Source organism: Hyla sarda, chromosome 8, assembly GCF_029499605.1.
Source record: "Hyla sarda isolate aHylSar1 chromosome 8, aHylSar1.hap1, whole genome shotgun sequence".
NCBI lineage: Eukaryota > Metazoa > Chordata > Amphibia > Anura > Hylidae > Hyla > Hyla sarda.
The window spans coordinates 63370934-63397049 of NC_079196.1; the positions used below are offsets into that span (position 1 = coordinate 63370934).

General features: G+C 45.6%; 1 protein-coding gene across 5 annotated transcripts in view; it reads right to left on the bottom strand.

Moving 5' to 3' along the window:
* Window positions 1-423: 423 nt before the first annotated feature.
* Window positions 424-26116, bottom strand: part of CCDC141 (coiled-coil domain containing 141) — a 290158-nt gene continuing 264465 nt past the window's right edge. For all 5 annotated transcript variants that reach the window (XM_056534334.1, XM_056534335.1, XM_056534333.1 and 2 more), the window contains 5 exons: window positions 20160-20354; window positions 18499-18682; window positions 15027-15139; window positions 13958-14838; window positions 424-692 (listed from right to left, as the gene is read on the bottom strand). In XM_056534334.1, the coding sequence (XP_056390309.1) occupies window positions 428-692; window positions 13958-14838; window positions 15027-15139; window positions 18499-18682; window positions 20160-20354 (1638 nt within the window). In that variant the 3' untranslated portion in view covers window positions 424-427. The remainder of the gene's footprint in view (window positions 693-13957; window positions 14839-15026; window positions 15140-18498; window positions 18683-20159; window positions 20355-26116) is intronic.

Genomic DNA, 26116 nt, shown 5'->3' on the forward strand with positions numbered 1-26116 from the left:
GACACTTGAAATGACCTGCCCCACCCTGTGGGCACTTAGTGATCATTTGCATATATGAAAAAATGCAAATTGCTCGGTTCACCAGCAGAAGTTCACAAATCTAAAGGCACTAAGGTGCTTTTCACCCCTTCCTATGACAAGGCACACTAAGTTCCAGGGGTATTTTGACCCCTTAACATCAAATGGAAACAGTATATAGTATAGTAATGTCACTTTGTGATTACAGTAGGTAGTAGCAGGGGACTACAATGACTAGCGACCCAGGAAAAAAAAAAAAAAAAATATATATATATATATATATATATATATATATTGGCATTGTGAACTTTTCAGCTCAGTTTTATTGGCTTGAAGTTAGGAAAGGATAGTCTAAAAGTAGTTGGGATACAAAATGTCCTTCTAAAGTCATGGTGAAGCAGTGCATTAGTTAACAAAGTATCCAATACATGACTGACACACAGATATAGATGACAAAAAGTGTTATCCAATCAACATCTGAAACCCCTGGTGTTCTGCTTTCTGTCAGCTTGGCATCACTGATGGGAGTGATGGTGGCTTTATAGACTGAGGTCCAACCTAGTAATTGGCCAGTTTCCTTGTCAGACTCCTCCTGTATAATAAGAGCTTGGCTTGGTTGCTTTTCATGGTCGACAAGATTGTCACCCGTAGAGTGTCTCTTATTCTTTCTGTACCTGAAGCAGAAAAATTTTATTTGTTGCAGGTTCAAAATGCAACAATACATACAGCGAAATAGAAAACTATTCATGTCAATTCTTGTCTTTCCTCCTTATCCTGCAGATAAAAGTGGAATGTTAACACAGTAATAAAGAATTATTGTGCAGTGGTGACAATGTGTGAGTTGTTAGTGTATCTACTACTTCTTGTAAATTTGCATGCATAGGTAAAATGTATCACATAAAATCTTATACACAATAAAAGAACAGTGCTAGATTAGGCAATGAGGGACTGCATTCGAGTGGCACACTGTGCAGGACAGATTTAGGCTGCAGATTGCAATGGTGCAACATCAGAGTTCACCAGACCAAAGGAAAGAAGGAAAGTGTTTTTCAAAGCTTTCATCTAGTGAGGTAATCTCCTATTTTTCCTTAAAGGGGTACTCCGGCACTTAGACATCTTATCCCCTATCCAAAGGATAGGGGATAAGATGCCTGATCGCGGGGGTCCTGCCGCTGGGGACCCCCGTGATCTTGCACGCCGCACCCCGTTTAAAATCAGTCCCCGGAGCGTGACGTCACACGGGGCGGAGCCTTGACGTCACAACACTCCGGCCCCCTAACACGCTCCGGGGACTGATTTTAAACGGGGTGCGGCATGCAAGATCACGGGGGTCCCCAGCGGCGGGACCCCCGCAATCAGGCATCTTATCCCCTATCCTTTGGATAGGGGATAAGATGTCTAAGCGCCGGAGTACCCCTTTAAAGAGGTTATCCAGGATTAGAAAAACAAGCTAATTTGTTCCAAAAACAGCACCGCACCTTTCCTCAGGTTGCGTGTGGTATTGCAGCTCAGTTCCATTGAAGTAAATAGACCCAACTTGTAATACCACACACAACCTGAGGACAGGTGTGATGCTGTTTTTGGAACAAATTAGCTCTTTTTTTCTATTCTTGAATAGTCCCTTAAATATTTTATAATTCAAATGACTCTATAGAAGTTGAATTCAGATTTCTGGGAAATCAACTGCTTTTAGCCCCTCTTATAAATGTGGCTATCTCTATACTGAAAATATTATTAAAATGGTAAATATCCATGGAGAATTTGCAATAATATTGTTAAAGATAGCTGAGAGATACAGAGGTTATGGCACCATCTCTTAGGGCACAGGGAGATGAAACAGAGAATATCTTTGTATTCAATATCTTTGTCTTCTATGCCTGCAGCTTGTGAACTTATATCCACGGTCATCCCAGTAGCCTCAACAAGCCTCCTCTCCTCCCAGGGAGTGGGCACCTCCGACTGTTCAGCCTAAATACAAAACCAGTTTACAAGCTGCGGGCAAAGGATACAAAGGTGTGGTCCCTGTTATCTCCCTATGTCCTAGCTGATGGTGCCAGCTGCACTTAAACCGAGCATCATAATTAATAATTTTGGTGATGCCCATGGATTTTAAACTGTAGGCAGGTATTGGCTGCAAAGTATTGCAAGTATAAAAATGATTGCACTATGTAAAATTTTCTGTAACCCCTGAGCTTTTGATGCAGTATTTTTGTTAAATATCGGAATGTTTTTCTAGCATTTAGGTTGCCTTGAAAATTAAACATAATCCCGACTCACCTTCCCTGATGCTCTGCTTAGCTTCATAGTGCTGGTAACATCTCGACACGCAGGAAATTCTCCCTCAACCATGAGGTGGGTCATTGTTGCTGCCATTGTTTGGTTGAGGGGGAATTTCTTGTGTATCATCAGAAAGCCCAGATCAACAGGAACCAGCACTATTGTAATAGCAGCAATGGCTTTCTTTCATACCCATTGTGGTGGTGTACAGAGGCTCATTTATGAAAGTTGTGGCACAGTGCAAATACTGCTGGAACCAAATATATAGTAGCATAGAGGCAGGCCATCCAGCTGTTATTGTATGGTTGGAGCTGGCACTGGTTTGGGATTGAAAGGACCTAAGTAGAAGTCCCATCTACAGAGAGACTGCATTGCTATCTAACAATAGTACACAGACCTTTCTTGGGTGGCCAAATCTGCTTTAAAATGAGGTGCCCAGTTGGATCTTTCCTGTGTTGTCCCTTCTCTTGTAGCTTGAGATCCTGTACTGGGTTAACTTTGCTAAATTAGAAGAAAATTACAAACTCAAGTATTATGTATTAAAATGATAAGTCAGTCTGTTTACATTCAAACTGACCATTCATTTCCATGTTGAGTTTGGGCAGCCTAAATCTGCTTTACTATCCAAAACCTTACTTAATCTGGAAGCCATCTCTGCTGACATGGAGCACTTCAGTTCTATAAATGGTGCACGTCCCCCTTGTTGAGTTTAAAACCTTGATTACTGTCAAAAGAAAGTTTTTCGTTTAAGTTGCTTGCCAGTTTATTTCTTTTATCAAATTGTATTTAGGGTTAGTGACCAGATCCTAAGCCCAGAATGAGCAGGAGTTTGATTAAAGAAATCAACGATCAACACCCCCATACACACAAAACTATATATCAATCTGGTCAGCTCCTCCTGCTCTATAACTCAATTTGACAGCACAGACAACTTAGGGTGCAAACACCACGTTTGTGAGATCAGAACGGCCACAAAAAACGGATACAGGCCAAAAAGGAGCTGACAGGAATCTGATTCCAGTTGGCGCATTTAAATTTATGAGATTTGGACCCGATCAGGCTGTGATATGGGAGCACCTGGTTTTGAAATTTCCTAGCAGGATCCAGTAGCCAGATCTCACGAACATGGTGTGAATGTACCCTTATTCATCTTGACAGGTTCCTTTAAACTAACAATTTTAGGTTAGTAATATAATTACCAAAGAAAAAAGAAGGAAAAGCCCATATTACAAAATAAAGTTTGTACTAATCCATTTGTGTTTCATAAACATGTAGACATTTCAGAGGCATGACAATGGTAAGAGAGTATAAGAGGCTAGAATGATTTGACAAATGAAAGTATTTTCATTGCCTCTTCATGGCTATCTGCAGTAAATACATCACTAAGGCTCTGTTTACACTAGACTCATGGCTTCCACTAAGGCTCTGTTCACACTAGACTCATGGCTTCTGTTTATAACAGCTGTGTCAGATCTGTCTTTAAATAGATGTTGACTTTAATAGGGGCTGTCGGATTTATGTGGGGGTTTGTTCATTAGCTCTGCAGACTGCAATTCTTGCTATCAAACATATTAGAAAGTCTGATGGAAACTCTACCAGGTCCTAAAGTAAGAAGATGAGATAAGGCAAGGTACTATCATTTAAACAAGTACTCTGCAGACCTTCCTTGAGTCTTTTTAAAGGAACAATAAACGAAAAAATTGCACACAAAGAAAGTATCACTCCTCTTCTTCCCTTAAATGGATTGCCCGGTCAAAGAAACAACCTGAGTAAAATAAAGCAACTTAGTTATATGTTATTAGCCATAGTGCAAAGATTTTCTATCTGTGTTGTATCTCACGTCACTGGCTCTTAATGCAGTACTCATGTTCTTCACCATGATCTAAGGAGCAGTAGCGTACCGGGGGGGGGGGGGGGGGGTCCAACGGGCCGGCTGGGTTAAGGGCCCGCCATTGTCCGAGGGGCCCGGCTGGGTTAAGGGCCCGCCGCCTCCGTTACTGAGGATCCGGGACACTCATCCCAGATCCCCAGCAGAGAGCGCTGCCTTCTCCGGTATATGCGACACACACACATACAGAAGGCGTCCCCTCTGTCTGAGCCGCATCTGCAACTTACACAGAGGAGACGTGACCTCCGCCCCCATGCAGCACGCAGTACGTGTACTGTGGAGGGGAGAAGACGTGGGCCCCTGCTGCTGAGGAGATCACTGCATGGGATATCTGGCGAGCATCATTTATTTTTTTAACTCTGCCTATACCTATGGGGAAGAGGGGGGAGGGGGTTACTCTGCCTATACCTATGGGGAAGAGGGGGGGTAACTCTGCCTATACCTATGGAGAAGGGGGGGGGGGTAACTCTGCCTATACCTATGGGGAAAGCGGGGGTAACTCTGCCTAGACCTATGGGGAAAGGGGAGGTGGTAACTCTCCCTATACTTATGGGGAAGAGGGGGGGGGGGGGTAATTTTGCCTATACCTATGGGGAAGAGGGGGGTTAACCCTGTTCCTATACCTATTGGGAAGGGGGTTTAACTCTGCTGCCTATACCTATGGGGAATGGGGGGGTTTAACTCTGCCTATAACTACGGTGAAAGGGGGAGGGGGTGGCTGGGACTCTGCTGCCTATTCCTAAGGAGAAAGGGGGGGTTAACTCTGTTCCTTTACCTATTGGGAAGGGGGTTAACTCTGCTGCCTATACCTATGGGCAATGGGGTGTTTAACTCTGCCTATACCTACGGGGAAAGGGGGTGGGTGGGACTCTGCTGCCTATACCTAAGGAGAAAGGGGGGTTAACTCTGTTCCTATACCTATTGGGAAGGGGGTTTAACTCTGCTGCCTATACCTATGGGGAATGGGGGGGGGGGGGTAACTCTGCCTATACCTATGGTGAAAGGGGGTGGGTGGGACTCTGCGGCCTATTCCTAAGGAGAAAGGGGGGTTGACTCTGTTCCTATGCCTATTGGGAATGGGGTTTAACTCTGCTGCCTATACCTATGGGGAAGGGGGGTTAAGTCTGCTGCCTATACCTATGGGGAAGGGGGGTTAACTCTGCTGCCTATACCTACAGGAAAGTGGAGGGGTTAACTCCGATGTCTATACCTACAGGGAAGGGAGAGTGTTAGCTCTGCTGCCTATTCCTACAGGGAAGGGGGGCTACCTAACTTTATAACTGGATGCCTAACTACTTACCTACATACCCAGCTACCTAACAATGTACATACTTGGCCTTCATACTAATTACCTAGCTAGCCATCTACCTACCTGGCTTGTCACCTACCTACATATCTGGCTTTCTGATCTACCTATTTACCTGGCTACCTACCTACCTGCCCTTTTACTGTGCAGGGTCTGCAAATACAGAGTCTGACATGTTTGTCCTGCTGATGTTAAGAGATCCACTGGCGGTCTTATCCGGACGGAGAAGAAAAGGAAAGAGGATGCCGGTGATCAGAAAATACGTAATTGTGAGTCCCAAAAGTTAACTGTAATCACTTATATGGTGTACACATCCTGTGTACAGCTGATATCTACCGCCATATGGTCCTGTATATAATCACTTATATTGTGTACAGATCCTGTATAGTATACTGGTGTCACGATGCCGGCTGGCAGGTAGTGGATCCTCTGTGCCAGAGAGGGATTGGCGTGGACCGTGCTAGTGGATCGGTTCTAAGTCACTACTGGTTTTCACCAGAGCCCGCCGCAAAGCGGGATGGTCTTGCTGCGGCGGTAGTGACCAGGTCGCATCCACTAGCAACGGCTCACCTCTCTGGCTGCTGAAGATACAGAAGATAGGCGAGGTACAAGGGAGTAGGCAGTAGCAAGGTCGGACGTAGCAGAAGGTCGGGGGCAGGCGGCAAGGTTCGTAGTCAAGGGAGATAGCAAAGGTACTGGTACACAGGATATAAACACACAAAGAACGCTTTCACTGGCACTAAGGCAACAAGATCCGGCAAGGGAGTGCAAGGGAGGAGACTAGATATAGCCAGGGAACAGGTGGGAACAAATTAAGCTAATTGGGCCAGGCACCAATCATTGGTGCACTGGCCCTTTAAGTCTCAGGGAGCTGGCGCGCGCGCGCCCTAGAGAGCGGAGCCGCGCGCGCCAGCACATGACAGCAGGGGACGGGAACGGGTAAGTGACCTGGGATACGATTCGCGAGCGGGCGCGTCCCGCTGTGCGAATCGCATCCCCAACGGCCATGACAGAGCAGCGCTCCCGGTCAGCGGGACTGACCGGGGAGCTGCAGGGAAAGAGACGCCGTGAGCGCTCCGGGGAGGAGCGGGGACCCGGAGCGCTAGGCGTAACAGTACCCCCCCCTTAGGTCTCCCCTTCTCTTTATCGGGTAACTGCCTCCCCTGGGATGAGGACACCGGGAAAGGATGGAGGGATTCCTCAACGGCAGGCAGAACCGCAGGAGTAGGAATGGGGAGAGAGGGCAGAGGGCGGGACCTGGCACGGGGCAGTGTGACACCAGGACGAGGGCCATGAGGGGACACAGAAGCTTGCCTGATGGAACTGGGAGGGGGGGAGGGGCATTTCCTGTGGCAGGCAGAGTCCTTAATGACCTTAGGGGGACCAGATACAGGAGGAACCACAGAGTTACGGCAAGGGTTACTGGGAACCGGTTTTAGACAGTTCTTGGAACAAGAGGACCCCCAACTCTTGATCTCCCCAGTGGACCAATCCAGGGTTGGGGAATGAAGTTGAAGCCAGGGAAGTCCAAGGAGAATTTCCGAGGTGCAATTGGGGAGGACCAAAAGTTCAATCCTCTCGTGGTGAGATCCGATGCTCATAAGAAGGGGCTCCGTGCGGAAACGTATGGTACAGTCCAACCTGGCTCCGTTGACCGCGGAAATGTGGAGTGGCTTGACAAGACGGGTCACCGGAATACGGAATTTATTCACAAAGGAGTCCCGAATAAAATTCCCAGAAGCTCCAGAGTCCAGGCAGGCCACGGCTGAGAGGGGAGAGCTGGCTGAAGTGGAAATCCGAACAGGTACCGTGAGACGTGGAGAAGCCGACTTGGCATCAAGAGACGCCACACCCACGAGAGCTGAGTGTGAGCGTGCGTTTCCCAGACGTGGAGGACGGATTGGGCAATCCACCAGAAAATGTTCAGTACTGGCACAGTACAAACAAAGATTCTCTTCCTTACGGCGATTCCTCTCTTCCAGGGTCAGGCGAGACCGATCCACTTGCATGGCCTCCTCGGCGGGAGGCCTAGGCGCAGATTGCAGTGGAGACTGTGGGAGAGGTGGCCAGAGATCTAAGTCTTTTTCCTGGCGGAGCTCTTGATGCCTCTCAGAAAAACGCATGTCAATGCGAGTGGCTAGATGAATGAGTTCATGCAGGTTAGCAGGAGTCTCTCGTGCGGCCAGAACATCTTTAATGTTGCTGGATAGGCCTTTTTTAAAGGTCGCGCAGAGGGCCTCATTATTCCAGGAAAGTTCAGAAGCAAGAGTACGGAATTGTACGGCATACTCGCCAATGGAGGAATTACCCTGGACCAGGTTCAGCAGGGCAGTCTCAGCAGAAGAGGCTCGGGCAGGTTCCTCAAAGACACTTCGAATTTCCGAGAAGAAGGAGTGAACAGAGGCAGTGACGGGGTCATTGCGGTCCCAGAGCGGTGTGGCCCATGACAGGGCTTTTCCAGACAGAAGGCTGACTACGAAAGCCACCTTAGACCTTTCAGTAGGAAACAGGTCCGACATCATCTCCAAGTGCAGAGAACATTGCGAAAGGAAGCCACGGCAAAACTTAGAGTCCCCATTAAATTTGTCCGGCAAAGACAGGCGGAGGCTAGGAGTGGCCACTCGCTGCGGAAGGGGTGCAGGAGCTGGCGGAGGAGATGATTGCTGATGAAGTTGCGACTGAAGTTGGTGCACAATGGTGGACATTTCTGACATCTGGTGGGTTAGATGGGCGATCTGTCGGGCTTGCTGGGCGACCACCGTGGTGATATCAGAGGCAACTGGCAGGGGAACCTCAGCGGGATCCTGTGCCGGATCTACTGTCACGATGCCGGCTGGCAGGTAGTGGATCCTCTGTGCCAGAGAGGGATTGGCGTGGACCGTGCTAGTGGATCGGTTCTAAGTCACTACTGGTTTTCACCAGAGCCCGCCGCAAAGCGGGATGGTCTTGCTGCGGCGGTAGTGACCAGGTCGCATCCACTAGCAACGGCTCACCTCTCTGGCTGCTGAAGATACAGAAGATAGGCGAGGTACAAGGGAGTAGGCAGTAGCAAGGTCGGACGTAGCAGAAGGTCGGGGGCAGGCGGCAAGGTTCGTAGTCAAGGGAGATAGCAAAGGTACTGGTACACAGGATATAAACACACAAAGAACGCTTTCACTGGCACTAAGGCAACAAGATCCGGCAAGGGAGTGCAAGGGAGGAGACTAGATATAGCCAGGGAACAGGTGGGAACAAATTAAGCTAATTGGGCCAGGCACCAATCATTGGTGCACTGGCCCTTTAAGTCTCAGGGAGCTGGCGCGCGCGCGCCCTAGAGAGCGGAGCCGCGCGCGCCAGCACATGACAGCAGGGGACGGGAACGGGTAAGTGACCTGGGATACGATTCGCGAGCGGGCGCGTCCCGCTGTGCGAATCGCATCCCCAACGGCCATGACAGAGCAGCGCTCCCGGTCAGCGGGACTGACCGGGGAGCTGCAGGGAAAGAGACGCCGTGAGCGCTCCGGGGAGGAGCGGGGACCCGGAGCGCTAGGCGTAACAACTGGTCTGTGTATAGTAGTTTTATTCAGTACAATATGGTGGTATTATGCAGTTACTGTGTGGTGGTATATATTTACCATTAGAGGGGGGGGAAGGGAGGGGGGTGTAATTAAGGGGGGGGGGGGGTGCCAAACAAAGGGTCCGCCCCGGGTGCCAAATGCTCTAGGGATGCCCCTGCTAAGGAGCCATAAATCTAATAAACCGTAATACCAGCTCCCTCTTTTTTCATCAGTGGTATTATCCTGTGCTGAGGGGAAATGGCATGGGGAAGGCATGGGAGCTCTTCATTCAGAGCCTGTGATGTGACATCACAGCTTAAAAGGGAGACAGCACAAATTATATCTGTGCAGTATGGCTAATAATATTGCATTAGGGTGCATGCACACCACGTTTTTGCAATACAGTTCCCGTATCAGGTTTTTGATGAAGAACGGATTCCTCAAAACCTGACTAAACTGTATCAAAAAGTGTGTACAAATTTTAACCCATATACGGTTGAAAACCGTATACGGTTTGAAAAATGATGTCCGGTTGCATCCGTTTTTGAAAAAACATATACTTTTTTAACTTTTCACTCCATTTTGAATAAAGTTTCAGTTGTTTGATTGAAATTCCAAGAAAAAAATTGTGCAAAGTCAAAAACCGTATGGTGAAAACCTGATGGAACCATACGCACATACAGTTCTGTATGGTTCCCATTGACTCCCATGTAAAAAAAAAAACATATACGGTTTAATACAGTTTTCACCCAGACCAAAAAATGTGGTAGACTACAGTTTTGGGTACAGGAGAAAACCTGACAAAACCATATGAAATGCAAAACGGACTAAACTGGATGATGAGTTTGACATACAGTTTACAATGTTAAGTCAATGCATACAGTTTTCTATACAGTTCCATATTTAATATACTTTTTGACACTAAACAAATGTTTCTTTTGCTGGAGAACCTCTTTAATCTCACCCTTCATTTTGTCTCTATTTTGTTTTATTTTTACAATTAAAACAGAAAAAAATCTCAATAAATCTTCTCTGTGTGCCCTCCAGGAGCTTAGCCGTCTTCACTTACACTGTACTTGGACCATGACATTTCTGGGCCATGGACATTTCAAGGTTAAACATCTTTTGGGAGATGTTCCTGACTCGTGATTGATATAACATGTCATAGTACACATTACTGTCCTTCATTTCTATGAATATATTCTGACCAAAACAATAGTAGCAAATGACAAGGTAAATTAAGCACTCTATATTTATACTACAGTTTCTATTATAGTTCATCTCAGGGACCACAGTGTTCTTATATAGCAACCATTGATGTCGGATACATCCATAGACATTAACATTCTCCCTCTTCCATATCCTCTCACAACTGTATACTCTGAAGTACTGCATAGACCAACTCTAGGCTTTATTCACATTGGATTCTTGGTTTTCATCAAACATGCAGAATAGTTTTTATTGACTGCATTTTTCTGCTTTAAGCAGTATACAGCCAAGTCTGTTTAACGCAAATGGTGGGACAGGTTCCTTTGCATGTGTTAAATGGATCCATAGACCCCTTCTATTGGCAAACAGAGGCCAAGTGTTTCATCTTTGCCTTCACTCAGGACATATGCGGGATGAAATAACAGGGACCTCTGTGGTATTCCATTAAAGGGGTACTCCGGCCCTAATACATCTTATCCTCTATCCATAGAAACATAGAATGTGTCAGCAGATAAGAACCATTCTGCCCATCTAGTCTGCCCAATAATCTGAATCCTATCAATAGTCCTATCTTATATGAAGGATAGCCTTATGCTTATCTCATGCATCTTTAAACTCCTTCACTGCATTTGCAGTGACCACTTCTGCAGGAAGGCTATTCCATGCATCCACTACTCTCTCAGTAAAGTAATACTTCCTGACATTACTTTTAAACCTTTGCCCCTAAAACTATGTCCTCTTGTGGTAGTTTTTCTTATTTTAAATATGCTCTCCTCCTTTACCGTGTTGATTCCCTTTATGTATTTAAAAGTTTCTATCATATCCCCTCTGTCTCTTCTTTCTTCCAAGCTATACATGTTAAGGTCCTTTAACCTTTCCTGGTTTCCAAAGGATAGGGGAAAAGATGCCTGATCACACAAGGCAGAGTCGTGACGTCACAATACTCCGGCCCCGTGGTCATCACGCTGCACACTCGGAGCCTCCAGCGCTGCCAAGAGCTCACAAAGGTGGGTGCTGAATGTCAGATTGAAAGGACCCTTAGCGATGGGACCCCCATGATCAGACATCTTATCCCCTATCCTTTGGATAGGGGATAAGATGTATTAGGGCCTGGAGTACCCCTTTAAAGTCAATAGCATCCATCAACCTTAATTATTCTCTAACTAGTCCTTGAGTTTTAAGAGAGAATACTTTATGGTATAGAGAATACTTTATAACATGGAGTACAATAAAGGGAAAGCATTAGGCAAGGTTTTAGGGGCAAATAAAAAGAGTTGAACCTGTTCTATGGCTAGGGATAAAAATAATAATATACACTATACTTACTGCTGATTTCAGTGTCAGCTCTCCAGTCTGCCTGGTGCCTTTGTTTATCCCCCCTAATGATGCGCTGTCCCTGCTCTCCAGATGAAGTTCTGAACACACTGATTGATTGATTTGGGTCTCAGCAAGAAGACTATACTATATTTTATTATATTTTACACCCCGAGCAGGCAGTAAGTTTGTATTTAAATTGGAAAGCCTCTTTAATTGTTTGGGTGAAAACATGTCAGTGTGGCAATTAAGAAATATAGATCAGTTATGAAACACTAATTCACAAAGTATATTTCTATTTTGTTTACATCACTTTGGCCTCATGTACATAAGTAATATGGTAGCTATATAATTTTTTTGTACCCAGGCTGTACTTTCATGTGCCTTGGATTTGATACAGAATCTGTGAGTAGAAAATTGTATGTTACATTGTACACGGTTTTACAGAGATATTCTACTCTAGAAGCATTGAATCATAACATTTTCTCTAAGTGAATGACCTTCACCTTAGTAAATTTTCACACATTCTGCTTCCAGTGAATTTGGAGCTCCTTTATACGAAGATTGGATTACTCAATATAGAGGATTTGTCCATATTCAGTTACTTGTCTTATTGTCTTATTTAATTGACACTATAGGTGGCGTATCAGTGTAAAAAATGTTGTCTATAGTGCTTTGGTACCCAACAGGACACTTACAATTCATGATTTAAAAATTTCCTATCTAAGGCATGCACCTTTGGCAATGAGCATACCAACTAAAAAATATCTGTTTGTCTGATGAAGGGAAAATTTGAATTTAAATGACTTGGCAAAGCACGTCCAAATCCATTTAGAAAAAACGCCTATGAATGTTTATGTGTGTCAAAAACTCATGTATGAAACATCATAATCAATGACAACTTTTATTAAAAATCTGTGTATCACATTCCAAGTATTTTTTTGTTTTGGTATAAGTGGCTATTACAAATTCCACATTAATGTCTCCCTTACTGTAGTTTAAGGAAAATTGGCTTGGAAAAAGGAGGCAGCTAAATGGTTGAACACCTATCTCAAAGAAGATTACAGGTGACCTGAAGGGGGAAGACCCACAGTACATTTTCACAGAATCATTTTCATATATTGCACACAAAAACAATAGCTCAAAAAAATAAGTTTAATAGCAAAACAGTTTGGTATTCTGTCAGAAAAACTGTGCTCTGTAGAGTTGCTTCTTGGCACAAACATACAGTATGGGTTGTTTTCAAGTTAAATGTCATTGAGGAATGTAGTGTTAGAAAAGGAACAATCTATAAGGAACTGGAGTATGAGTAACCTGAGCTGACGTTAAAATACACTATGTATAAGAATGGAAACCATGCTGCAGTATTGTTACAGTGGTCTTTAAACTGGTCTTCAGGGAACCTCATAAGAATGAATGGCCAGATGAAGTTTTGGTTTCTAAGATAAATGTCATTATAAGATAAATATCTGTTGTCAGTGAACCTAGGTCCAGTACAGACTAAGTTGTGTATGACTGCAGTGGTGAAATGATCACTCACTGGGCGAACCTTTACTCAACGGTTGTTCAGTCATCAACCTACAGTACATCTAACGTTTATGGCCACCTTAAGTGGTTGTCTGGGATTATAAAGAGGGGTCTCTCCTTTTAAAGAAAACACGTCAGAGAGAGGTCGGCACTGCACTAAAGCATTGGTGCCCGTGGACCAGTAGGTAATCCAAATAAAATGAAAGAAGGGTCCTGGCCCTCAAAGATTCTTGATCAATCTTTATCTTTTTTATTTATGTATCAATCAGCATAGCATAGCATACATCACAGTACGCGTTACGGCTCAGCAGCCTTTATCAACAGTTGATAAAAACTGCTGAGCCGTAACGCATACTGTGATGTATGCGATGCTGAGGCATAAATAAAAAGATAAAGATTGAGCAAGAATCTTTGAGTGCTGGGACCCTTCTTACATTATATTTCCTTTTAAAGAAACCATGCCACTCCCTTAAATGAGGATGAGCCCCAATATCAGACACAACCCACGAGCAAGAGTGGCATTTTATTTTATTTTTTTTAAATAAAGCAGACCACTTTATCTTGACTATCCTTAAAAAATAGGTTAAATAATTTAGTACACTGTAATATTGACCTAATGTATGTTTACACCTGTTGATCAACGTTTGAGCCAACCTGCATGACTAGGAGCTCTAGTCACTATATTGTGATGCTATGTCACTAGGATATCTAAACATTATTCTAAATGGCTGAACTGAGGTTCAGTACACTGATTTTTTAGAAACAAGGATAGAAGTTTAGGCTAAACACATAAAATATCAGTTCTAGTGCACACAAAATGAGGAGATAAGAATACACAAATATAAATGAGTCTAAACTTTATCTTCATTATATGCTACCCACCATGTTAGTGTAGGCTCTGGATATCCGGTAACTTCTACTTCCAAAGTAACTGGAGAGCCTTCCTTAACTGTTACATTATGCGGGTGCTTGGAGAAGGCAGGACTTTGCCCTGCCCGACTAACACTGTTGTGTTTTCCTGAGACACTTCTAATTGCCTCTTGGGTAACCGTATGCCTCTGGCAGCTTTTGGCAGGGTCTAACTGAAACATGAGACCAGAGAATTCATCTGGGGTAGCATGCACCCTATCTGTAGTTCTAGCAGTGCTATCAGAGGCATGCAATTGTTCTGTTTTTTCCGTGCTTTCATAAACAGAACAGCGCTGCAAATGAGTTTCATGCACCTCGTTCATCATGTGGGCATTGGGTTTTGTTTTGGCAGGAGAAGTATTTAGGGAATAGCGGGTTTCGTTTACTATTGTTGAATGGTGTGAGAAAGGAGACTCTGCTTTGCATCCAACAGTAGGTGAATAGAGTCTCTCAGTGTAACTAGGAGTATTTTCCTTTCTGTGATTTGACATATCAATGAAAGTGGCAGGTGTTAAGAAATCAGAGCTGTCCATCACTTTTTTGCCGCTTGAATTTATGTGCATTTGCATGCTGTAGGAGCTGACATGCATGCTGTGCGAGCTGTAGCAAGGTTGCTCATCCTGCTCTGTCTCTGACTGGGGGAGGTTGGATTCAGGAGTTTCAGCAAGCGGAGGCAAGGAGATGTCATCGGGGGATATGCACTCATATTCATCCCCAGATACAGCTTCTTCTGCCAGCAATTCAGGCTGCATGTCTGTATCTACTTGTATACTACCGTCTTTGGGAGTTACTGGCAGATCTATGCTTTCCCCAGTTTCATCACTTATGGAAATTTCAGGTACTTTCTGTGGTTCCTTTAAAAAACATAAAAATAAAAAAAAAAAGGAAAAATTTTGATGCACCTTTTAAGAATTTTAGAACACTATTCTTCAAAAAGAATAAACATATGCAATTAAAAATCTTTTATATATTGCATTATACAACCTACTTATCATGGTTTATTGTATTGTATTCGCATAAAACATTGTCTTCTCATATATACCTGCAATTTCTCTTCTAGTTCCTTTAAATAGACACATAAATCATTCACAGAGATGAGGGTTTCTTTGTGTTTTACCAAAGTCTTCTCAATATATTTCATTCCATCCTCTGCTCCTAAAACGAAAAACATTAAGTTGTGAGAATTGTCATGGACAAAAGGGCACACAAGGCTTAAAGGTGTTTATCTAAAGGTCTTCAAAATGCTACCTACTTTAGAGTGTATTTACACACATAGGGGGACATGTATCAAAGATTTTACCCCTGTTTTGTGTGCATTTTTTTTGCGCACAATTTTGCGCAAGCCCTTTTTTTGCGCAATTTTTTCGCGCACGTTTTGGTAGAGCATGTCCTCCAGATGTGGCTGAATCAGGGTACCTTGGAGTGACATCTATAGTACACATAGATTTATTAACTGCGTACTTTTTTTTTACACCAAAAATTTTGCCGCAAGAGCTGTTTTTTTTGCGCAAGTATAAGCCATCTTGGACTTAACGTAGCAAGATGCCCTAAATCATTGATTCTATTTTCCAAAGAGTGGATTGAGGAGATTACTATATTTACCCGCAATTTATGAAGCTCATTGCACTTGATTGATAAATTTAGCGCTTCTGCACATAATTTAGAATTCGGGAAAAGGGGTAAAATGCTTCTACCATACACAAATAATGATACATGTCCCCCATAGAGTATCCTGCACATATCTGATGCACAGGATTTGAAGCTGCAGATTTTATGCTGTTTTCAATGAAAACTAAATGATTAAACACAGTATCAAATCTGCAGCTTCAAATGCAGCACAGGAAATATGCACGGGATACTGTACAAGTGAATGCACCCTTAATGACTAAGCATTTCTACACTATACACCATGAACTTTTTTCACGGCCACTCCAGTGTCCCCCGCCAGAAGTGCTGCGATGCCGTCACACATTGTTCATGTGACACTACAGCGAATCACTGGCCTCAGTGGTCATGTGCCATCCATGCAGGAAGAGACAGCCCATTATTGGGTCAGCATCATGTTCACAATGTACATGACATCATTGCAACAGCTGGAGTAAGGCCTCCCCAGAGCAGGAACAGCAGCGATGAAGTGACAGCACGTGAAAGGGTGCATGCATTTCAAAAGGCAATGGGAAAATTTATCCAGCAACCATACATACAAAACTTTCTCTTTAACTCAAACTTGCAATAGGAAACTCACTATAAACACACCCGTGTGATCATTAGTGTTGCTCGCGAATATTCGCAATGCGAATTTTATTCGCAAATATCGCATATTCGCGAATTCACGAATATTCGCGAATATAGCACTATATATTCGCAATTACGAATATTCGTTTTTTGTCTTTTTTTTTTCACAGTACACATCACAGTGATCATCCCTCTCTGCTTCCAGCTTGTGTGGTGTAAAGAAGGCTCTAATACTACTGTGTGAGACTGGCGTACGAATTTTCGCATATGTGAAAATTTGCATATGCGAATTTTCGCCTATGTCAATTTTCACATATGCAAATTTTTACACATGCAAATTTTCACACATGCGAAAATATAACGCGAATATTACGAATATGCAAATGTAGCGAATATATGACGAATATTCGTCCATATATTCACGAAATATCGCGAATTCGAATATGGCCTATGCCGCTCAACACTAGTGAACATACCCTTATTCTTCTTCTGAAGGCCAGTGTCCCTGCCACCGTACCCAGAACCCAGACCTGGATTGATCAAAACATTTGGTATCTCTCTTTGACTTGCCAAAAGTTTTTTATAGAAGTACTCCAGTGTGTTTTTTTTTTAACCCTATGTGCCAGGGCTGCCAAGCAAAACAAAACATACTTTAACTCCCTTTCCTACTGTGATAGCCTGGGGGAGTAGGGTATATGGGGTGTAGCTGTGCGGTGACTAAAGGGTGTTTGGTTAACCCTTGCTATTCGTGATGCCATGGTGAGGGGTCATCAGTAATGCTTGTCCTACCGCCACCCTTTCCAAGAGCGATAGGGAGGTAGATAATAATGGAATGTCCACAACCGGAGAGTTTGCTGAAACAGGTGTAACTTTTACTGAAGTTTTTATGCAAGCTTCATAACCGGAACAGTCTCTATACATACAACTGCTTTCTTGAAGATTGACAAAGGTGGGACTTTAGCAATTTAGAGTCTTTAGGATAATATGCGCTGTTCCACTGGATTTAGGGGATTTAGTTGAGGTCCAGTAGTCACGCTAGCTTTAGCGGGGATTAGTTTGGAACTCACGGTTTAGTTCAGCTGAGGCCGGTAGGTTTTCTGGCCTAGCGTGTCTCTGAAAGTTGCGCAGATCCGTCCTGCTAGTCCGGCATCCACGAGAGCAGCAACCCAAGAGCATGATAATTGGCCACAGCTCCCTTATATGGGCAGGGGCTGGACTAGAGCTAATTGGTCCAATACTTGTGTCAATCACCATTACAAAGGGTTATGGGTAACATGTGACCCAAGGACCTCCAAAGGTCCTCCAACATACCATAGAGGATATTAACATAGTCACATGACCGAAGGTCCTGCGACGGTAACAAGGTAAGTACTCTACACATTATCTTAAATACACATTATTAAACATACACATATATAAACACTATAGAATTACAGTAGAAAAGAGGCGACTAGGGGCTGTCCCAATTGGGGGACCCTACCTGAGCGTAGTTACTCTGACTTTGGGGACCAGCACAATAGGTACGGTATGAAATATGGTACCGGGACACCACACTACGTTCCCCCGTTGCTCTGATATCGATGTCCCGTTCTCCCGTCCCCAACTTCTTCCGCTTCCTGTAAGTCGCAGAGTCACGTGACGCTCAGCGTGTCCCCCGGCAGCCGGCAATACGCTGAGCGTCACGTGACTCTTCAACTTACAGGGAGCGGAAGAAGTTGGGGACTGGAGAACGGGGCATCGATATGAGAGCATTGGGGGAACGTAGGAAGGTGAGTTAAAGTTTGTTTTGTTTCGCTTGGCAGCCCTGGCACATAGGGTTAAAAAAAAACACACTGGAGTACTTCTATAAGAAAACTTTTGGCAAGTCAAAGAGAGATGCCAAATGTTTTGATCAATCCAGGTCTGGGTTCTGAGACCCCCACAATCACTAGAATGAGCATTTTCTCGTCTCAACATTTTCTCTTTGCAGGAGATGTATTCTATAGAAAGTGTTTGGAGCCCATCTCCTGTAGCAAATAGATGGTGGGGAGAGAAAGCACTCAGCTGAGCAGTCGTCCCATTTTGTGCAAGTGACCAGTAGGGGGTTTCAACACTTAGACCATGTCAAAATGTATGTATTTTTGAAAGGACAACAACACTTTAATATGAGCACAAGTGATATAACATTGTTCAAAAAAACCCTACTGTGTCAATACCCTCCTACTCCATATTTCATGTCCACAGCAGAATTCTGCGGTACCACAGCATCAGGAACAATATACATTAGGTAAAATACTCACCAAAAATGTGTTTTGCAATAGTCGTCATTTGCTGAATTCTTTCTTCTTGTTGTGGTACAGTAGGTTCCACAAATTTGTTGAACTGCTTTAGAAGTACCTCAACAGATTCTTTTGTTTTACACTCTGCAGAATAGCGCCCCACTCTGACCACTGTGGCACAGGCTTCTTCACACCAAAAATGACTCTGGACAAAGAAAAAAAAAGAAAAAAAAAAGTTCATCTACTAAAAATAGTTGCTCCTATAATGGAAGGGAAACCCAGGAAACATCACTAAGATTACATAGATGGTGTCTTAGAGCTGGATGCTAGTCACATGATCAGATGACAAGCTACCCCCTGGACAGCATATTAGATCATGTAAGTCATTCTGACACTTACTCCTCAATCGTGAAAATAAATCATTGCCATCCTAGGCCCTGTTTTTTCCCTTCATAGAACAAATATCCTACAATAACATATTATCAAATCCTCTAGAATTTGTAGCTCAATTTGAGTAAACAAGTGGAATAAAATACTATGTTGTATAAAAATAAAGAGAGCCCCAAAGAAGTACAGAGAGCACATTTATTTTGCAAATCTGGATGCAGATTTTCCATGATTCTATGGACACATTTTATTTTTTATAATAAAATACTAAGAAAAATACACTGTGTGAACATAACCTAAGAGAATGAACCACTGTTTAGATTTATTTATTCATTTAGTTGTTCATTTATTTTTATTTTATAAATGTGTTAAAAATGGCTGTTTACACGTAAAAGAAAATCTTTGTGCTTAAATGCTTCAAAACCCTTTGAGAGTTGCAAGCAAAGTCCTATGTTGCATAAAACACTTTAAAGGGGTACTCCACCCCTAGACATCTTATCCCCTATCCAAAGCTGCCACGCCCCCTCCCATAGACTTGCATTGAGGGGGCGGGTGTGACTTCACACGGGGGCGGATTCGTGACGTCACGATCTTCCGTTCTCGTGGTCGGGATGGTATTACCCTGAGGGCCTCCAGCGGTTCCGGAAGCTGTTACAGGTGGGTGCCGCATGGTAGAAATCGGGGGTCCCCAGCGGCGGGACCCCAGCCATCGGATAAGATGTCTAGGGGTGGAGTACCCCTTTAAAATTTGAGGCTTATTTTGTTCATACAACAAGCATATTATTGAGCATCAACTTATATGTGTGAAAACCTTACAAAAAGAAACCCTGGTAATATAATTTAAAGGGGTTTCCTCATCTGAAAAAGTTATCCCCACAATTACTGGATAGAGAATAACTGCTGGGACCCCCGTGATCTTGAGAACGTGGACTGCCACTTCATTAATTTTCTATGCGAGCAGCCTTAGAGAATGAATGAAAATGTGGAGATTGGGGTCCCCATTCTCAAGATTGTGGGGGTCTCAGCAGTCAGCACCCCCATGATCAGCTAGTTATTCCCTCATCCTGTGGATAGGGTATAGCTTCCTCACACACGAGAATCTATGGTATAACATTTATGCATACACCAGCATTTGTTGCGCACTCACACAAAGATACACAGTTATTAAAATTTACTGTTACTAATTGTATTAACTAGATAAATAATATGAATGCAAACTAAAGGGATCATTTGCCTTTGTAACATTGCACACTTCAGATACCTCTAATAGACTGAAACAAAGTGGCAGTAATTACCTCCTCCATAGTATGTTGTAGGTCTTCAGCCATTTCTAGATCCACTTTATAATCTTTCATTACATCGCTAAACTCATTCATGTGTTTCTGCAGGTCACTAATTGACTCCTGGATAACATCCGCTTTGTTCAATTGCTGAGGAACATTGCTAGGTAATGTTTTCCTTTCCAAATTCTCAATTTTCTTCTTTAAAGCCTGCAAACATGAATGCATAAAATGAATATATAACTGATATATACACAAAGCAATTAAATAATTACAGAATTACTGTTGCCTAAAAAGATGGATTTCTCTATCGGCTCCATTGGGGGACACAGACCATGGGTGTATGCTGCTGTCTCTAGGAGATATGACACTATGGCAACAAAAAAGTCGGCTCCTCCCAGCAGGGTATACCCGCCTCCAGGCCCTGAGCTAATCAGTTTAAGCTTAGTGTCTAAGGAGGTGGACATGGTCTGGAATTCTCTCCAGACCAGGTCTTATGTTTTATTATTTTCCTAGATTTAGGGATGTGTTAAATTTTTTGTTCTATTTTCTTTCCTGTTTTCAGGTGGGGGCTCACTGTTTCCCCATTGCGAGTAAGGGGGCACAGACATTGCGTATATGCGCTGTTCACCCCCTATCGCCAACGGTCAGTGCCTGGGTTTGTACCTCATGGGTCCGGGTCACCCTATCTCCCTGCTCGCCTCGCTCGCACATGGTAGCCCGGCATGATGCAGGTGATAAAAGCTGACTGAAGTCTTCATAGGAAGACTTCATGAGGTAAGTTCTTCTGACTGAGGTGAGTATATTTCCCTTTCTCCTAAGGTGCAGATTTGCAACATCTGGAGACCCTCAGTATTTGGCCCACCTTTCTCATGGGTCTAATGGGGCTGGCCTGGACAGGGGGTCCTTTATTACTGGGGTGAGCAGTGGCAGTTTGGATGAGGCACAGCTTTCTACACTTTATTCATATATATGTGTGTGTGTGTAAACGACTGTGTGTCTGTTTTTTACATTGAAGCGGCTGACAGCTGCGGCGTTCTTCTATGCGGGCGTTCTGAGCGCTGGCTTACTTTCACTTTCAGCAGCGGCTTCTGCCGGCGGCGTCTAGTCCGCTCAATTCCCAGCGAGCGCACACGCATTCACATGTGCGCTCGGGGCAAGGAGCGGGCGCCATTACGGGACTTCTTGTTAATACTTTGCCCACCCAGAGCCGCCGAAGCTTCTCTGGGCGAGAACTGTCCACCAATCAGCGCTGTGCGCGCGATTATGGTGGCAGGGGCCAATCAGCGGTGCCCCCTGCTCCTAACGCGCCCCTCCCTTGCTATTGGCCGGCATTTCTCCTCTCTGACAGCCTGGAGACCACCACGGGTTCGAGTCCTGGGGTGGGACAGAGTGTTACAGTGTTGTGGTTTAATTTTTAAAATAGGTCCATTGTGGTCTAAGGGGATCTCAAGGCAGGTGAAACAGTAAGATAAGCAGACTGTATCAGCAACACAGTGAAATGGAACACAATTTGGGTGAGAGAGGCCCAAATGGCCTCCCTCTAAACAGTTAACTGGAGTGTTAGCCACTCCTTTAATCTGTTGATACAGTAACTCTAAACTGTCTGGTTCTGCTGAACCACTTGTTCTGCCTGCTCCACTGCTCCCCCAGACCCCCCTGCTACTCTACCCCGGTTGTTCTTCCAGACCCGGTGGGTTCGGCCGTCCCTCCAGCCTGGGTTCCCTCCTTCTCCCAGTCTATATCTGACTTGGCTCAGGTCTCCCGTTATGTGGTGACTGCCTTGGAGAGGCCCTCCCTACACCGGCCCTCCAGAGGGTCCTGCTCTCCCCCTATTCTGTCGCTCTCACAGCATCATAGGGGTGTGTCATCTGACTCATCCCTCGAGTCTTCTGGCAGGCACGGGCGCTCCCCTCGCAGGCATCGCCCCGTTACTCCGACCTGTAGCAAGCGTCACTCCTCAAGAGAATGCTCCCAGGGTCGCCGCTCTGGCTCTCCAGACCCGCGTACCAGGTCCGTCTCTTCCAGGGCCGCCTCACACGTTCCTATCCACCTGGAGAACTTGTGGAAGAAGTTTCTGATTTGGCCCCCGACTCAGAGGACCGCACGAATGTGCCTAATGTGGTGTACTCATTGGTTGCGGCCATAAGAGACACCTTCCAGCTAAAGGACCCAGGAACTTCGGACGTGGTCCAGAAGTTTCCTTTCATCGTGTCCGACCGCTTCCAGGGCTGCCTCACCTCATTCCCATTCACCTGGATAACTTGTGGATGAGGTTTCTGATTCAGCATCCGACTCAGAGGAACGCACGGATGTGCCTGATGTGGTGTACTCAGTGGTTGCGGCCATAAGAGACACCTTCCATCTAAAGGACCCAGGAACTTCGGACGTGGCTCCAGAAGTCTCCTTTCTTTGTGCCCGACCGGCACTCAAGACTTTCAGCTCTCACGCTGAATTTAATGCCCTGCGTGTATCCGCCTGAAGTCACCCTGACAAGAAGTTTCAGGAAACGAAGAAGGTCCAAGCGCGGTATTCCTTCGCCAAGGACCTCATTGCTCGGTGGACCTCCTCTCCAACTGTGGATCCCCCGGTCTCCCGTCTCTCTAAGGTGCCTACCCGGCCGTTGGCTGATGCGGCTGCCTTCAAGAATCCAGCGGACATGAAGGTGGATACTTTAGCAATCTCTGCCCTTGAGGCAGCAGGTTCTTCCTGCTTTTGCTTCTGCCTGGGTGTCAAAGGCCCTTTTAGTATGGTCTCCAACTCCGCCAGGGTAGTCTTCAAGATCCCTCTGGAGGATTTATTTAATCTAGCTCTCCGATGCTCCACAGCCGGAGATTTTTCTGTGCTCTGCTTCCATGTGCAGCCACTGTGCTGCCTTTACCACAAGCTACCTGGTAGCCACTGTCCCTTCATGTGGCTTTAAGCCTGGAATGCAGACGCCACCTTCAGGAAGTGAGGCGACGGGCGGAAAAAGAGCTCTTTATTACCTCTGGTAAGACTCACAGAACCGCTTTCCGTCGTAAGTCCTCCTTCCGGTTCTGCGGACCTTTGGTACCAACAAAGGGTACCAACAAAGAGTCCAGCCAGGCGCCTTCATGGGAAGAGGGCTCCTCTTTCCGATCCCACTCCTCCCAGAGGTCGGCTATCCGTTTCAGCCATTTGGCAGTCCCATCAGGCACCCGTAGGCCTGCCTCCACATCTCATTGTTTCCCGGTCATCAGCGGTACCTCCGCTCTGCAGTTCCGGATGGTCATTTTCTATTGTGGCTATCAATTTCGGTCTGGCCACTTCTCCGCGGACCTTTACCAAAGTCCTGGCGCCTGTGATAGCCTTTTTTACGGACAACAGTTGTTTCCGTGATTCCTTATTTGGACTACCTCCTGATCTGAGCTACAGCCAGTACCCAGATCCTGGAGAGTCTTAGTCTCAACCTCCAGACCTCGTCTCACAACGTTTGGATGGTCATTTGGGACAAGCCCAACCGCTCTCCTGGGGCTCCAGTTCGATGTGGCCTCTGCCCGCTTTCGACTCTGCCGCCTCTTTTCAAGAGTCTCATGACTTCAGCTCCCTGCTCCAGTTTCCATTCACTTTTGCATGGATGTCCTGGGACGATTGGCGGCGGCCGTGGAGGCCGTGCCATTTGCCCAGTTTCATCACTGACCTCTTCAACTGGTGATTTTCTTCCGGTGGGACAGGTCTCCATTGTCTCTCGACCGCAAGATTGTTCTCTCTCGTCAGTCTTGTCGGTCCTTTCTATGGTGGCTTCGTTTTCCCCCTAATTTTTTCCGGGGATGCTCCTTCCTGTCCATCCCTGCCAGTCTGTCAGGCTGGGAGGTGGTTTCAGGGAGCGCCCGGTCTGGGGTCTTGGCCTCCCGAGAAGCATTTTCCCCTTCAACATTTTGGGGCCTAGGGCAATTCTTTCTTTGCTTGCTTCTTGGGAATTTCCCTCCTGGGCGGAACTCAGGTTTCCGGCCATCTCATTTATCTTCAGTCTGGCCGTCCCTGGGATGTGATCTTCTTGGCCGGTCCTCAGTCGTCCAAGGCCACTGGTCCCTACATCCAGGGGTGTTTGCTGTGATCTGCAACCCCTTGGGCGCTCCAGGCGTGGACCTCTGTTTATCCCGCCACAACCGAAGCGTTCCTCTCTCTTGGTCGAGCCTTGCCCTACCTGGTCTATTTGGTGGTCGAGCTTTGCCCTACCTTATCTGTTTCCTCCCTTTCTTCTCATTTCGGGGTCCTGAGGAAACTCTCAGTGGGACGTTTCCGCCATTCTAGTGGCCCAGCCTGGGCCCGGCGGGTGTGGTACGTCGTCATGGTCAGGCTCCTGAACGACTTAAGGTTGCGCCTTCCCTATTGTCCAGACCTCCTATCTCAGGTCTCCTGTGCCACCCCTATTACCGTCTCTGCTTTGACGGCGTGGAGATTGAGACTGCGGTTTTGAGAGCCGCGGTTTCTCTTCCCAAGTCATTCGCACCATGCTCAGGGCTCGTAAGTCCTCCTCGGCAAAAATTTACCACCGTACCTGGCGGTCTTATTTTAGTTGGTGTGAAGCTCAGGTCTTGTGTCCTGTTACCTTTTCGGTTTCCCGTCTTCTCTCTTTCTTGCAGTCGGGATTGGAACTGGGGTTGTCTCTCAGTTACCTTAAGGGTAAGGTTTCGGCCCTTTCTATTCTTTTCCAGCGTCCTCTGGCTTCTAATTATCATGTCCCGACCTTCCTTCAAGGAGTAGCACATGCTACCCCTCCTTATCGGTCCCCTTCTCCCCCGTGGGACTTAAATCTGGTTCTGGGTGTCCTCCAAGGTCCCCCTTTTGAACCTCTTAGGGAAGTGTCCTTGCGCCTTCTTTCTTGGAAAGTGGCATTTCGTATAGCTATCACCTCTATTCGGAGAGTGTCCGAATTGGCAGCTCTTTCCTGCCGTTCTCCGTTTCTGGTGATTCACCAGGATAAGGTCGTGTTCCGGCCAGATCCTTCTTTTTTGCCTAAAGTCGTTTTGGCTTTTCATCTCAATGAGGACTTCGTCCTTCCATCCTTTTGTTCCGCTCCTTCTCATCCCAAGGAGCGTTTACTCCACAATCTGGCTGTGGTGCGGGCCGTTCGGGCCTACCTCTCTGTCACCGCTTCCTTTCGTCAGGGCGATACTTTTTCGTCCTTACGGAAGGTCGTTGCTTGGGGCAACCTGCTTCCAAGGCCACCATTTTTCGGTGGATCCGGTCTGCTATTTTGGAAGTCTATCACTGTAGGGGGAATATCCCTCCCTTCAGGGTTTTGGCTCATTCCACCCGTTCTGTTGGGGCTTCTTGGGCTCTCCACCAGAACAAGGCCTCGGCCTTGCAGATCTGCAAGCGGCTACCTGGTCACTTTTGCATACTTTCTCGAGGTTTTTACCGGGTTCATACCTTAGCATCGGCTGATGCTAGTCTGGGCCGGAAGGTGCTGCAGGCGGCGGTGGTTCAGCCATCCGCCTAACCGGGTTTTCTTCTTCCCACCCAAGGGATGGCTTTGGTACGTCCCATGGTCTGTGTCCCCCAATGGAGTCGATAGAGAAAAGGAGATTTTTTATTACTTACCATAAAATCTCTTTCTCGAAGGATCCATTGGGGGACACAGCTCCCTCCCTTTTGGGTTTCTCTTTGGTTCTCTGTCCGAGGGTGAGTTCAGTTATAAATATTTCTCTGGTTTTCGGACAGTTCATGTTTTTCTTCTTGACCTGTCGGTCCTCTCCTATTGCTCTGGAACTAAAACTGATTAGCTCAGGGCCTGGAGGCGGGTATATCCTGCTGGGAGGACTTTTTTGTTGCCATAGTGTCAAACATCCTAGAGACAGCAGCATACACCCGTGGTCTGTGTCCCCCAATGGAAAAAGAGAAAGAGATTTTGGATAGGGGATAAGATGTTTTAGCGCCGGAGTACCCTTTTAAATGGGCACTGTCAGAAACCAAAAGTTTTTATATGTTAGCAAATCTTAGCAAAA